Genomic DNA, 15,657 nt, shown 5'->3' on the forward strand with positions numbered 1-15,657 from the left:
CTCATGTTTATATTACACATATGAGAGGGTTCGCCCCCTCGTCAGTGCCTCTCTCTTTACACTAAATCTTAAATTTTGTCCCAATTTATTAAGAATGACCCCTGAATCACAAAAGCCGTAGAATAAATAGTTGACATTACTAAAAATATTTTAGCGTAAAGTGCGAGGTATTAGGAGGAGGTGAGCTCCTCATATGGGTAATAATTTCTGTCTTTTTAAGTGTTAATGCTGCTCCTTACTTCCAGCTGAAAAAAACTTTTTTATATTTATTTTTTCATTGTTTTTTTTTAATAATGTTAGTTTAATCCTGCGCTCCCTTCATGGAAATTTTCTTCCCCCATAACAAATTCCTCGATGGAAAGTTCCCCCAATATATCCCCCTCTTCTCAACCCCTCCCCCAACCAAAACAATCCTCCTGAAAACGCCTGTACACATCCCAATAACCATTACTATATGTAAGCACTGGTCAAAGTTTGTAACTTGTAGCCCCTCCCACGGGGACTGTGGAGGAGTAAGTCGTCTCCAAAGACACAGTTATAAAGTTTTTCGACTACGCTGAATAAAGTGGCTATCTCAGAATTTTGATCCGTTGACTTTGGGAAAATAATTAGCGTGGGAGGGGGCCTAGGTGCCCTCCAATTTTTTTGGTCTCTTAAAAAGGGCACTAGAACTTTTCATTTCTGTTAGAATGAGCGCTCTCGCAACATTCTAGGACAACTGAGTCGATACGATCACCCGTGGAAAAAAAATATAATAAAAATAAAAATAAACACGCATCCGTGATCTGCCTTCTGGAAAAAATACAAAATTCCACATTTTTGTAGATAGGAGCTTGAAACTTCTACAGTAGGGTTCTTTAATACGCTGAATTTTATGGTGTAATTTTCGTTAAGATTCTATGACTTTTAAGGGGTGTTTCCCCCTATTTTCTAAAACAACGCAAATTTTCTCAGGCTCGTAACTTTTGATGCGTAAGACCAAAATTGATGAAATTTATATATTTAAAATCAGTATTAAAATGCAATTCTTTTGATGTAGTTATTCGTATCAAAATCCCATTTTTTAGAGTTTTGGTTTCTATTGAGCCGGGTCGCTCCTTACTACAATTCGTTACCACGAACTGTTTGATTCTGGATGAAAACTTAAACTGCCAACAATCGCTGATAGGGTGTTAAATATTCTTCTGCCATTAGATAGTACATATTTATGTTAAGTTTCTTTTTCAGCTTTGATACATATTAAATCTCCGGATTATTCTTCGCAAAAAAAATGTTCAAGAGGGCTTACGTCCAGTAGCATCAATCTTTTCACCAAACTTTAATTTATAATGAAATAAAAGAAAATAGGCACATCTATCTCGTTAATTTTTTTCCTTTAATTTTAATCTAATAATTACCACTCAACGCCTGCGTTTGAATACACACGAGTGAACTGAGCTTTTTGTGCAATTTTTAATTTTAGATTTTTCTAGCCTGTGTTTCTAAATAAATTCTAGTAATACATATTTTCATATGCACATGAATATTATTACCTAATACACAAATCGTCAAAAATATTCATTCATCTTTTTGTTTTATATTTATATGGGGTCGCCAAAAAGTTTAAGAAGCCCTTGGCTAGAATATACAACATTGTATAGTAAACAAGTCTGTAAGAAACAAACGTAGCCAAGTACAATTTCTTTCATCGGGGGGACGCTCATGTCGTAGAAACTTGTTGACATTTCTCAAGGATATTCTATTAAAAAAAGATTATTCCCAAAAAATCTTTTTTCGTTTGTTTTTTGACTCCCCTGTTTTCCCAAAAAAATATCGTCTGTTGACCAGAAAGTATCTTCCATACAATATCAGAACAAAAAAATATAAAAATTATATTCCAGGCATTAAAAATACAACGTATCTCTGTCTGGAACTGACATCAAAGTGAATTTTCAGATACTCCCATGATTTTGATTCGCCTATTTGATATAATTGAATCTTCTCTTCCTTCATGTTATTCGTTATCATTTAGGCGCTTGCATAGGAACAGTGTACAAATAGCTCAACAGAATCCAGTGCTTCAAACCTTTTTTAACTATAAAATGCAACGAAAAAACAAATTCCCAAATGAAGTTTTCTGAGAAAAATGTTTACAAATATTCGCAGATTGTTCTGAAAACGAGTTCCAGGAATAAAATATATTTGCACGTTTTTCCGATAAACAGATTGAATTATTCTGTTCTCGAAGCCATTTTTTGGTAAGTTTATTTTAATGGGGGCAAATCAACCTCAAGAAGGATTTTTATTGCCACTGAGAAAAGTGTTTTCGAGACGCTGAACTGATTGTCTCCCGCTTAGCGAGCATTTATCATAAACGATACAGAAAAGCGGTATTTACATATTGTACCGACTCAAGAATTGAAGTTAAGTTATTTATAATGAAATTTACCAGAATCCGATGAAAATATTATACTTTAGTAACAAAATTGTGAAAACTTCAAGAGCGAATTATGGCAACCCAGATTTCCCAGGGCGCATTAAATTAACTACCCATTTTAACCAACTATATATTAAATATTTAATATAAATACACCTGCATAGCAGTTTATCTCCCTCTTGCTAAGCCAATTATCTCCAAATGCCTACAGGGAAACCTATTTTACTCAGACTAAGAACTTGAGTGTGGTCGGGAAAACACGTAAGTACCGAAAAAAGTCTAAATGAAACCTTTTTAATTTAGAAAAAAAATGAATTTATGAATTGATAGTAAGTGAAACATAGCAGTCATTTCATTAACTTAGTCAATTCTACCTTAGTAAGTCACACTTTACTACTTACCAAATCAATTGAGCAGCTTCCATACTACGTACGTAATTTTCTATGCTAAGTGGATAAGTTATGTCACTATCATTATAACTTTCTATATTTAAACAAGTTCTTTTGAGCTAGGCTAATGAAAAAAAAAATCTAATTATCGTCTAGGCTAATCACAGTCATCAAAAGTAAACTATTCAAAACTAAAAACACTGAGCGGAGATTGAGATACAAGCTCTGATCAAGCTTGTTGTTGTTGCTGTTTGGGGTTTGACGCGTTCGACCAATAGGTCATATGCGTTGGTATCACTCAGTTGTTCTGTGCCTTCTATAGTCACTAGCATGCTTGGGTATCACTTCAGTCAATATTCACTGGACCACAACAGTATCGCTTAACTTGCTAATGGAGGGTTTTTTTTCGCCTGCAGCAACTGCCTGCGTTGAAAAACAGGAATCCAAATACTGCAACTATGCATTGTCAAACAGCAATTAAATACATGTACAACACAATTTTAATAAAGAATACAATTTTACACATTAAAACCAGTCTCAGATAACTAAATAAAAAATTTAACCAGATAACATACATCTTAAATGATAAATAGGATAACTCTAAAATCAACTGTTAAATAGGTGGAATAGAAAAAACAAGAAAAAAAAAGTAAAAAAACTTATAGGGAATGAACCAAGCTAGTAGCCTTAACTAATCTACCTAAAGGTTTGTGCTTAGTCGCCTAGCCCAAGGAGGAGACGTGTGGTGTCCCAGAAAAGAATGAAATAAATGCCTTCTCACAGCAAATTCTTAGTAATTCCCTCTCTTTTTCATATGTTTACAGTTAAAGATGACGTGAAGTATGTCTTCATACACTCCACAGGTGTTGCGGCTGGGGAGTGGGACCATTTTTTACCAGAATAGTGTTGAATATTTTGGAGTTCAATTCTTTTGGTTTGGTTGAATCCCCGGATATTTAATTAGAGCTCTGGAAGGGAGCTAGACATTGGTGTGTGAGGGAGCTAACCTGGTTCACTGTAGCGTATTACTACTACCTTCTGTGCTAGGCATAGACTCCTTTGCTATATATTTTCTTTCAACTTTGCCAGGGCTGCTGGTTTGTGGAGGGGCATTACAGGTTGTAGGGCATGATTTAACTCTGTTTGGGTTTTCTGCAATGTTGGTCAGTTTTAGGACAGCGTTTTCAAGACCAACTGGAAGTATCTCTGAGACTAGTTTGCCAAGTGATGTTATTATCTGGGTCAGATCAGAGATCTGTCTTTACATACCTTCAAACATGGTCCCGTACTTCTTGTTTAGGTCCTCAACTGGATGGTGGTTAGGTGCCAAAGGAGGGAAGGAGTTTTTATTGGCCATAGGGACATGTTTTGTTTGTGTTGGAAGTCCCTTCTTCAAGGCCTCGGCCCTTCAAGACCTTCAATTTTAGACCAACTGGGAGTATCTCTGAGACTAGTTTGCAAAGTCATGTTATTATTTGGGTTAGATCAGAGATCTGTCTGGCCACAACTTCAAACATGGTCATATACTTCATGTTTAGGTCCTTAACTGGATGGTGGTTAGGTGCCAAAGGAGGGAAGGAGTCTTTATGGGCCATAGGGACATGTTTTGCTTGTGTTGGAAGTCCCTTCTTCAAGGCCCAGCAGCAGTTCTCATGGGGACATTATTGTTGAAAGAATAAGTTACAATTACTTTCTTCTCTATGAATACTGGGCACTCCCTGGCATTACCAGCATGGTTGCCACTGCAGTTAGGGCACTTGAGAACCTGATCTTGCTTTACTGTTTTGGATTGGGGACATTCATTATGGGTGTGTTGTCCACTACATAGTAGGCATCCTCTGCCTCTGTTACAATTTGAAGCCATGTGGCCAAAACCTTGGCAATTGAAGCACTGTATTGCTCGAAGAATAAACTGCTTAACTGTATACCTTGCACCCCAAACAGAGATTTTCAGAGGGAACTGAACATCCAGATTGAAGGTGCAAACCAAAGGGATAACTGATGGTTTTGGGTTTTTAAAGGCCAATACCACTTGTTCAATTCTATTGTTAACTTAGACCTCCTTGACAAAATCATCCAGATTGGTGACCTCCTCAGATGGGATAAAAGCAATACTTTTTCTATTCCTGATTGAAGCAGGGTTGGAACTAGGACTAAGCACAAACTTTACTTTACATCCATTTACTACTATATCTGAAATAGAAAGTATAGCAGTAGCTACTGATTGGTATGCAGCTATTGTGACAATAGAGTCATCTGGTCCAAGTCTTTCTAGCGTTGACCATAATGACTCCTGCACTCATGATTTTGGAGGTGTTCAAAGAGTTTTCTTGCAATAACTGTTCTGCTACCTAATTTCAAAGACCTACTGGTTTAATTTGGACCTTAAACCCCCAAAGCCAAAATTCTAACACCAGAGAGATTTGGATCAGGGGATGTAGGACTACTGACTGTCTTGGCAGTCATCGCAAATTTAAAAAAAGAAAAACACCATGGGTTAAAAATAATCACGTAAAAATACAAAATCAAATCACAAAAAGAAGTCAAATGTCAAATAAATAAAACGAATAAGATACAAGCAGAAGGGGGGGGGGCTCCGTCAATAATAAATTAAGCAAACAAAATAAATCAAAAGCAGGCACAGAAAAAAAAAATTCAAAGCAGGGTAAAAAGGGGGTTGATAAATACTCTTAAGTAATTTGGTAGATGCAGGAATCTAGGAAAATAGGCTAATCATAATGAAATATACCAAAATCTGATGAAAATATAACACTTTAGTAACAAAATTATGGAAACTGCAACAGAGAATTATGAAAAGCAGACCGCCAGAACCCATTATATTAAATACCTAACCTAAACAGCTCTATATATTAAATATTTAATTAAGACACGCCTATATAGTAGTTAATCTCACACAGGCTAGGCTAATTATAACCAAACGCAGACAGAGAAACCGGTTATACTCAGATCGTGAATTTGAGTGTGGTCTGGATATAGACAAATACCAATTACTCATCCAGAAATTCAATTTTATTGCTGCTGCGTTGAGTTTTTTCCATAAGGTAACATGTGTTACGTAACTTTAAATTTTAAGTTGGGCTCAAGTCCACTTAGCACTGTCGAAGCTACCAAAAAGTTTGTCCATGGAAAAAATTAACTTAAAAATTGCACTAGTTAGCATAAAATCTGAAGTTATGCCAATGTGAAAGGTTTTTGACCCAGTATGAAAGCACCATTAGCAGGGTTGCCACCACGGTCAGTTCCTAAAGTGCTGTTATTGTCCAAACATGGGTGCTACACAGCGATTTTCGGTGCCATAGTAAACAAATTGACTGTAAAAGTAGTAAAATAGCACTTTAGTGCTACTGATGGAAACCCTGAGCAGGTGCTACAGTGCTACACATAATGAGTTAATGCTAAAATAGCAGTTTCCTGCTACAGGTGGCATCCCTGAAAATTTGATCAGCTAAACTGTGGACTGTGTGGTTTCGCAATGTAATTATAGGTATTAAACATCGCTTCATTCAATGAAAAGATTAATTAAGCTACTTAAAAATTTAGCCTAAAGAGGAGCAAGCAAGGACTTTGACGAGGAGGACTATCCTTATAGTCTTCATTTCTATGAAGTTTTCACTTTTATTTGAAAAAACTTTTAAAACTTATATTTTTTTGTTTAATTAGCACAGGGTAATTCTAATTGCTTTCATAATAAATACAGCGGGGTCCCTGCTTAGGACTATAACAAATACAAAGGGTGCAAATAAGACTACCAAAACATGGTTTTAATTAATATCTGATTATATATTTGAGTAAAATTAAAAGTTAATATTGTCATTCTAGACCTATAGTGACATACTTGGCCTTCAATAGAAAGTTAAAATAAGGAAATGTTGCTAAATATTATTTTCTCTCTAGGCATGCTGCTTCCGAAAGAAATTTAAAATAATACTATCAAAATATGGTTTGAAATAATAACTGAATACATATCTCTGACTATTATCATAAAATTTTATTTCCTCTCTAGGCTAGTATGCCCCTACTTAGGACTATAGCAAATGCGGTGGGAGCCTTAACCTGGAGGTCATAACAAATGCAGTGGGTTCTTAGTTACTAAATTGTGAGTTTGTAAGATATACATCATCTTTAATTTAACTTAATTTTCACACCTTTATTCTAGGAAACGTCTGACAAAGAAGCAAAACCATCACCAAAGATATATAAAACAACTGGTGGTGCGAAGATAACACAACATATGAACGCCCTGCAAATGATCAATGTAGACTATAAGCCAGATGAGGATGACTTAGACGGGACTACACTCCCACAACTGGAACTCATGTTCCAATCATGTTCCTTGAGTTCAAATTTTTCTGTTGTTAAAAACGACTCTAAGCCTAAAGATGGTGAAACACTTTTAAGTACGAGTTCAAGTTATTCTGCGAGAAACACTGGTAAGTTATGTCATTGCTTTGTTTGTTTTCTCCTCCTTTTTTTTACATGTCCTTTGAAAAAGCTTCCATGCACGTAAATAATAAGTAGTATACTGAATAATTATGCAATGCATATTACAATATAATAACTTAGATTTTACTCATATTTTCTGTCCCGAAGAAAAAAACAACCACAAAAACAAAAAAGGGAAAACACAAACCTAATTCTTCTCCTTTTCTTACAACTTCATTGATATATTTTTGAGCTAAAACGATTGTCCTTGTTAACGTCGTCTGCAGGATCCTCAGACCCTGAAAAAATTACTTCAATTAAAAGGCTGCTTTCACCCTGCAAGAATCCTCAACTCCAACTCTAAACATCCTCAACTCCAAAATTATATCTGGGACAGGAATAATCTACATTTGATAGTAGTACACAGTGGTAGTACAGCAGTTTGATAGTAGTACATTTGATAGCCTTTATATTTCAAAAACTGTATTTCTATCTTTCTTTCCAACAGGAAAATTGTTTTTTCTGAAGTATTTTACTTCTACAAAAATCTTCCATCCCCATAAGCATATATATGCACATTTAAATCTACCGATTGATACTTGTGCAATTGTGTTCGTTTGGGTTTTTAGCTAGTTTGATTCTGGTGCATACATTTTACATGCTCACTTGATCTGCACAGGGAGGGGATTCAAGATTAAACAAACATATGGGCTGTAATGCAGCAACAAAATTAGACCTACGTTGCCTGAGCAACGTGAAGTGTTGCGGCAACCTTTGTCCGGCTTCACCAAATAAAGTGTTGCAAGAGCAACACTTTTGTTTTGTTTCTTTGCTATCGGCTAAACGCCGAAGTTGTCAGCCTATCGAAGCTTTTAAAACGTTTTGTTCAAAGAAGAACGCGATCAGTAATCACATGATCAAAGGCTATTCCAATAATCACATGATCAAATGCTCAGCGTTGAAAAAACAATAATAACAAAAGAATATCGGAAGAAGAGACTAAATTGACTTTGCAGCCAGTTGAACTTTATACTTTTCAATCGTAGACATCCTGACGAATCAAGACTTGGAACAATATCTTATATAATCTAGTTGGTATTATAAAGCTATCCGTAATTTTTCAGGATCAAAATACCATCGATGACACTGTATTAATTATTACGAAACTGCCTCGTTGTTTTAGGTTATCATTTGTACCCGTTGCGTAAACACTTAATTCTAGGTTACAGTGAGTATGGGTAGGTTACACCAACTAGTAAAAGTTACAAGCCCCTCTTCACTAAAGATGATTGTAGCCTAACAGACGATTATTACTTACAAGTCCCCTACATGTCTTACCACTGGAACCAACTCAGTCTTACCATCGAATACACTTGAATTAAATAATAGGTACACCAAATAGCAGAATTTTCAAACCCCTCACTTCCAAAGATGATTATGAGCTACCAGCCGACCTTCCCTTAGAAGTCTCCTACGTGTCTCACAATTGGCATCGGCTTATTTTTGGTTTTAGTGTGTACCCTACTAGTGAAGTTGTTAGCCCCCTGAAACTTTCAAACTAGTATATCTCATGAAGGAATTTTCGTACTAATAAGTGGATGGCATATACTTTGATCAGCTCATCAAGAGCTATCGATTGCCGTATGTCTGTCTTAGTTCAAAAGTTGATTTTTTTTGCCGTAGGCCAACTTTCTAACGTCAAAACTTAGAAAGGAGCAAAGGATAAGCTCCAATTTCTAAAGAATGACAGAACTTTTAAAGCTTAAGAGATACATCTGACAACATTTCCCTACCTCAATCCCAAGTCCGAAAAAACAAATGATAAACCCAGCCAAAATCACAGCAGTACTTTCAGACCCGTGGGAAAATACCGCTTTTTTGCTTCTGTAAATTTTTCTTCTTATCGCTCAAAGAAGATATATTGGCTGTGGGGCTGGGTAACTGCCGCATATATTTAACACTTATAGATTTTAGTCCATCTTCAATTTGAAAGTGATGCCTGCCTGCTTGCCTGTTAGAACGGAGCTTTCCACTCGAAAGCAGAAACATGGTTTGATGAAGCGAAAGCTTCGCTGCACAACTTCAGATACTCCTCTCTGACATAGGCTACATAACTCCACTTCACTTCGCACACCATACGCTCTGGCTCGTGGACAAGCAAAAACCATCCTTTTTGGTCCCAGGCAAGAGTTTTGCGGAGCATTCCAAAATGTAATGCCATATTCATCAATCCGGCCTGATGTCCACACTTTCCGTAAAAACCGCACAGGTTAGACCCTTACCAGTTTCCAGGAATAAGCCGACATCGGCGGCATAGAAAAAAAACGGGACAAAACTAAAGTGTTGCTCTCGCAACACAATTTAGATGGCATTCCAGACTTAAACAAGAGCTAAGAGCTCATATGGCACTTGTCACGAGGTCCGAAGAGCCAAGAGCCAAGAGCTCCTATGGCATGAGTTCTAACAAACTTCTAAGAATCAGTAAATTGATTTAAAAGGAAAATCAGAGACTTAATGCCGGTCGGGATTTAAAATAAGAGCTCTGAGACACAAGTTCCTTCTAAATAAAAAAAAACAACAAAATTTAAGATCCAATCACCCATTTGTAAGTTAGAAATACCTCAATTTTGCTATTTTTTCCTCTCCCTTCAGCCCCAGAGATGGACAAATCGGGTAAAACAACTTTATCAAGTTAATTTGTGCAAGTCCCTGACACGCCTACCAATTTTCCTCGTCCCAGCACGTCCAAAAGCACCGAGATCGCCAAAGCACTGGAACCCCTCCCCCCAACTCCTCCAAAGAGAGCGAATCCATTACGGTTACGTCAATCACGTATCTACGACATTTGCTTATTCTACTCACCAAGTTTCATCCCGATCTCTAAGCGTTTTCCAAGATTTTCATTTCTCTCCTCCAGCCCCCGATGCCCCTGAATCCGATTCGGTTTCCGGTTTTCGATTTCCGGTTTCCAAAATTTCTGTTTTCTTCCTCTAACCCCATATGTCCCCGGATCCGATTCGAATTGAAAATAGAGTTCTGAGACATAAGATATTTCTATATATCAGATTTCATTATGATCCGATTACCTATTCGTAAGATAAAGATACCTCAATTTTCAAGTTTTTTAAGATTTCCTGTTTACTCTACCAAGTCCCCCAAATAGCACTGGGTGTGGTCGGGATTCAAAATAAGAGTTCTGAAGCACAAGATCCTTCTAAATATCAAATTTCGTTAAGATCTGATCACCCGTTCGTAAGTTACAAATACCTCATTTCTTCTAATTTTTTCGAATTACCCCACCCCCCCTACCCCGAATCCCCAAAGAGAACCAATACGGTCTGTTTATGTCAATCGCGTATATAGGACTTGTGCGTATTCTTCCCACCAAGCATCATCATGATATCTCCACTCTAAGTATTTTCCAAGATCTCCAGTTTCCACCTTCAATTCCCCCCCCCAATGTCATCAGATCCGTTCAGGATAAAATAAAAGCTCTGAGACACGAGGCTCTTCTAAATATCATATTTCATTAGGATCCAATCACACATTCGTAATTTAAAAATACCTCATATTTTCTAATTTTTTCGAATTACCGAATTAGGTCTCCCCAAACTCCCCAAAGAGAGTGGATGTGGTCCAATTATATCAATCACGTATCTAGGACTTGTGCTTGTTCTTTCCAGCAAGTTTCATCCCGATATCTCCACTCTAAGCGTTTTCAAAGATCCCCCCCAGCTCCCCTCAATGATACTGGATCCGGTCGCGATTTAAAATAAGATATCTGAGTTACGAGGTCCTTCTAATTATCAAATTTCATTAAAATCTGATCAATCCTTCGTAAGTTAAAAATACCTCATATTTTCTAATTTTCAGAATTAACCCTCCCCCCAACTCCGTCAAAGAGAGCGGATTTGTTCCGGTTATGTCACGTATCTAGAAATTGTGCTTATTTTTCATACCAAGTTTCATCCCGATCCCTTCACTCGAAGCGTTTTCCAAGATTTCAGGTTCCCCCTTCCAACTCCCCCCAATGCCACTAGATCCGGTCAGGATTTTAAATAAAAGCTCCAAAACACAATATCCTTCTAAATATGAAATTTCATTAAGATTTGATCACCCTTTCGTAAGTTAAAATACCTCATTTTTTCTAATTTTTCCGAATTGACCGTCCTCCCACTGCTGACCCCCCCCCCAGATGGTTAAATCGGGGAAAAGTCTATTTTTGATTTAATGTGGTCTGGTCCCTGGTACGCCTGCCAAATGTTATCGTCCTAGCTTAGTTGGAGGTGCCCAAACTAGCAAAGCAAGGATAGACAGACAGACCAACAGAATTTGCGATCACTAAATGTCACTTGGTAAAGGATAGGCTAACTAAAAAGTTTAAAATTCAATTACGGTAACCTTTTCAAGATTCAATTACGGGACGTAATGAATGAAGCTTTCAGACGGTAATGGGAAGAAAATGCTGAGATAAATCAAAAGACTATTTTGAGCTCACACTTTTAAAGAAAAGTAAAGAGTAATATCAAAAATTAAACTATGTATTTTTATTACTCAAACGATATTGTTATTCTGATAAGTATGGTTATAGATCGTTTAGTGTATGTTCAGTAAATTACCTACGGATTGTTCTGGGTAACTGGTTAACTGACCGTATTTCAAACTATAAGCTGTACGAAAAGTGCGGTTCAATCTCACTTTCTTGGGCTATCATGAGAGAAAGGTTGAGATGGCTTGAGCACGTTCTTCGGAAGAAGGATGACAGATTGGCGAAGATTGTCCTTTTTGGCCAACCGTCAAGGACTAAACGAAAAGCAAATTGTTGACGGTTGGGGTGGGAGGACGACATAAAGAAAGATTTAAGGGAAATAGGAAACCCCCTGGGAGGGTATAAAGAGGGAGGCTTTGAGTAGACTGGGACAAAGGAAGAGTGTGAACAGCTGCATTGGGCTCAGACGGCTTGGTTCTGCAATGAGTCGTTGGTAGTATTAGTAGTTTCTGGACCAAACATTCCAGAGAGTATTAATGTGCAACTATTTAGAATTTCTGAATGTATGTAAAGCTTTTTGATTCTTTAACCCCCCGGCATCTGTTTATAAGTTATCACATATAGTGTATGCATGAATATCAACTTCTTCTTCTTTTTGAAACCACTGTCAAAATTATATGTTAAGCGAGGACCCTTATACAGGAAACAAACAGTTTCAAAGCTAGCCTCTGACTTGATTAAATATAAAACAAGTTTATTTTTAACTGAAAGTAAGGAGTGACATTAAAACTTAAAACGAACAGAAACTACTTCGTATATGAAAGGGGCCGGTCCCTCCTCAACGCCCCGCTCTTTACGCTAAAGTTTTTTACTGTTTTAAAAAGTAGAGTTGAGAGAAAGTGTCAAACTTTAGCTTAAAGAGTGGGGAGTTGAGGAGGGACCAGCCCCTTTCATATACGAAATGATTTCTGTTCGTTTTAAGTCTAATGTCGCTCCTTACTTTCAGTTTAAAAAAAAACTGTTTTTTTTTTTTATTTATTCCAACATCCAAACTCGAAGAGGCCTTCATTGTAATTTGCATGAATGGGCATTGGGTAACAGAAAATGTATGATTAAAGTTGGAAAGACGCTTCATTAATAGACGAAAATGGTAGCTTCCTCCTAAAGGGGGCAAAGAAATAGGTGAGCTATAAAAAGTGAACATATTCGTGCAAACCAATTCAAGAGTAGTATTTACTTTGGTTTTTGGTGTTTTTACTATTTGTTTTAAATTGAGAGAGCTACAAAGGTAAATTTACTTTAGGTCAATTTATTTTCACCTACTAGGAATATACCGGCGTTTGGGAATTTGCGGTGGACAAAGTTGGCACTAATATGTAGTTGCTGGGAAAACCGCTGTCTTTGTACAGCGTTTTGATTTGGGGAGTAACAAAATCAGCAAAAAAAAAAATCAAATTAAAAGGGCGAGGCAAGACTTTGGGTCTCATACTTACCCTAATGATTTCATCGTAATCTGAAAGGATGGGAATATGAATTAATTTACGGAAGAGATAGTTACCTACAAATAATAGTATTCCGCCTCCCTTTTTACCTGGGGGGTGGTCACGAGGAGGAGGTTTTATGAATTTGAAGCAGTTATTGATTTTTAAAAGGTCAGGGTTCTGATCCTGGACATTTTTTCAGCAATTACGTCAATTTTGTGGATTTGGGAGAGGGCCACTAGTTTGGTCAATTTGTCAAAATTCAGGCTTGCAGCGTTCGTAACAAGGAATTTAGCAACAGTAAAACGGTTACTAAAGCGAGTAGTTATTTTGTTGCTAATTTTAGGAGCCAGAAGGGAGTAAGAGAAGGGTGGATTTGGGGAAGAAGAGCACTCTTTTTTAACAGGGATATTGTTAGCTCGGCAGGGAATCGCAGCGGAATGGGGATGATCTGTTAATCGGCTGTTACCGTGGTAATTGCCACGGTGATTCAAGTCTGTCAAGAAATTGCTGGTTTGTGGAAGAGTAGCGAGGGTATAGGGTAGTATACTGTAAGGGGGGAGGAAATAGAACTTCTGTATGTGGGGAGGGGGAGGAGGTAGCAAGGTGTAATGGAGAGGATTTCGTAATCGGGAAGAGTTTATTAATCGTTGAGCTGAAAATGCAGTGGAATAAGACTAAAAGTCGACAGGAGCCCTACCCAGGGGAGGAGGGGGTTACGAATGTCTTAGGCGCTGCCCTAAAAAATGTTGGCTTTTAAACCAACCCTCCGCCCCTGATGATGCATGAGCAGAATTACACGACTTAAAATGAGTTGCTAAATTTAGCAGAATTAAGGTGGCTTCTAGGCTGCCCAGTTTTGTGGAACCTACTACAACCTAAAATTCAATATGAGCTTTTACACAGCCAAAGAACCTTCTACTTGAAATTTTTTACAAATATCAACATGGGGGTATTTACACAGATTATTTGTACAACGGCTAAAAACATAAAAACAAATATTAAATGTGCATCTACTATCTAAAAATCCAAAGCACACATTAGGTTGATTACACGTTTTTGAAAATTTGATTGCATTGGGTGAGAATTTTCGCTTGCAAGTTCAACTACATTGTCACTTTTAAAGATGTGTCATTAACACTGGATTTTAACACTAAATTATGGTTCAGGCTGTTCAGGCACAACCGAGGAGAAGGGTCAGTGGTATAGTTTGAGGAGGGTGCCTGGATCTAACCTGTCGCATTTTCAAAAATCATCAGTTCTGAAGGAGCGGATTATTTTTTGCGGTTATTTGATTGATATTTAACGGATATTAATATAATATTGAAAGGCACGTCTTAAAGACAGGTACACAAATATGCATGAGGATACTCCCCAGGCTGAGAAATATAGTAAATGTTTGATTTCTTCAGTCATATCCTCAGAAAAGGACTTGGCCAAAATACAATGCGTATCGATAATAGCTCTGTATTATTTGCTGGTAATGTCTGGTACAAGTGCTATGGTTGCCCCACTCAGAAGGAAACACTCTGAAATTCTATGAAAGAAAACTTCAAAATTTTATAAAAAACTTAATTGTATCATTCCTAAAAATGTTTAACTTTTGTTTTAACCCTCCCCCCCTTATCTAATTATAAAATATGCGGAGTAAAAAAATATTGTAAGTGTGAATTATTTGTTCGTGACTATTCTTCAAACACATTTAACGTCAAACAAAGCAACGTTGGCGAGATCACGCGACAGAATACTCACGGAGAACCTGTAATCCGATTATACCTTTGACTATTAGAGGGACGGGGGTAAAGTAAAGTGAAACACTTTTGTAATGATTTAAGTAAGTATTTTGCATTTTCTGAAAGTTAGTCTAAATTTTTTTATAGCGTTTCTTTCGGTGGACACCAACCACAAAAATTGTACCCTGCGTGTCTATTTTTTATTTATAACTAGCTGTTGGTGTGGTGCTTCGCGCCGCACCAACACCTAGTTGGTGGGGGCACTTCGTGCCCCCCAAGCCCCCCCCGCGCACGTAATTCGTTACGCGCCATATTAGCTACGCACCATTGTAGTTGTGTCCCTGTGTCCCACCTGTGAATATATATATATATATATATATGTGTGTGTATTTATGTATATATGTGTGTATTTAACTACGTAAAACTTGCGAATATACAACATTCTTCGCTGTTCCATTGTCTGTGCATATAAATAGACTGTCAGGTTTACCGACTCTTGAGCACTCAACATATAATGGTTCATGGGAAAAAAAAATCCGTATTGAGATCTATACCGCATTTTTCTAATGATTGCCCTTGACCTTTGTTGATGGTGATTGCTAATCGAATGTTCCCTGCGTCCCCGTCGTCATTTATATATCCCCCCTGTTCCCTTCCGGCGTCCCCGTTGTAGTTGTGTCCCTGGTTGTCATTTATATTCCCTGTG

At 37.3% G+C, this 15,657-nt stretch overlaps 1 protein-coding gene and 1 long non-coding RNA gene across 4 annotated transcripts in view; one reads left to right on the forward strand and one right to left on the reverse strand.

Annotated features, from left to right (window-relative positions):
- LOC136041709 (uncharacterized) overlaps nucleotides 1-15,657 on the forward strand; it is an 80,756-nt gene that overhangs the window by 13,969 nt on the left and 51,130 nt on the right. For both annotated transcript variants that reach the window (XM_065726451.1, XM_065726449.1), the window contains exon 2: nucleotides 6,983-7,256. In XM_065726451.1, the coding sequence (XP_065582523.1) occupies nucleotides 6,983-7,256 (274 nt within the window). The remainder of the gene's footprint in view (nucleotides 1-6,982; nucleotides 7,257-15,657) is intronic.
- Nucleotides 1-15,657, reverse strand: part of LOC136041711 (uncharacterized) — a 46,332-nt gene that overhangs the window by 1,261 nt on the left and 29,414 nt on the right. For both annotated transcript variants that reach the window (XR_010621093.1, XR_010621094.1), the window contains exon 2: nucleotides 7,457-7,547. This is a non-coding gene — a long non-coding RNA (uncharacterized LOC136041711). The remainder of the gene's footprint in view (nucleotides 1-7,456; nucleotides 7,548-15,657) is intronic.

This window comes from Artemia franciscana, unplaced genomic scaffold (genome assembly GCF_032884065.1).
Source record: "Artemia franciscana unplaced genomic scaffold, ASM3288406v1 PGA_scaffold_33, whole genome shotgun sequence".
NCBI lineage: Eukaryota > Metazoa > Arthropoda > Branchiopoda > Anostraca > Artemiidae > Artemia > Artemia franciscana.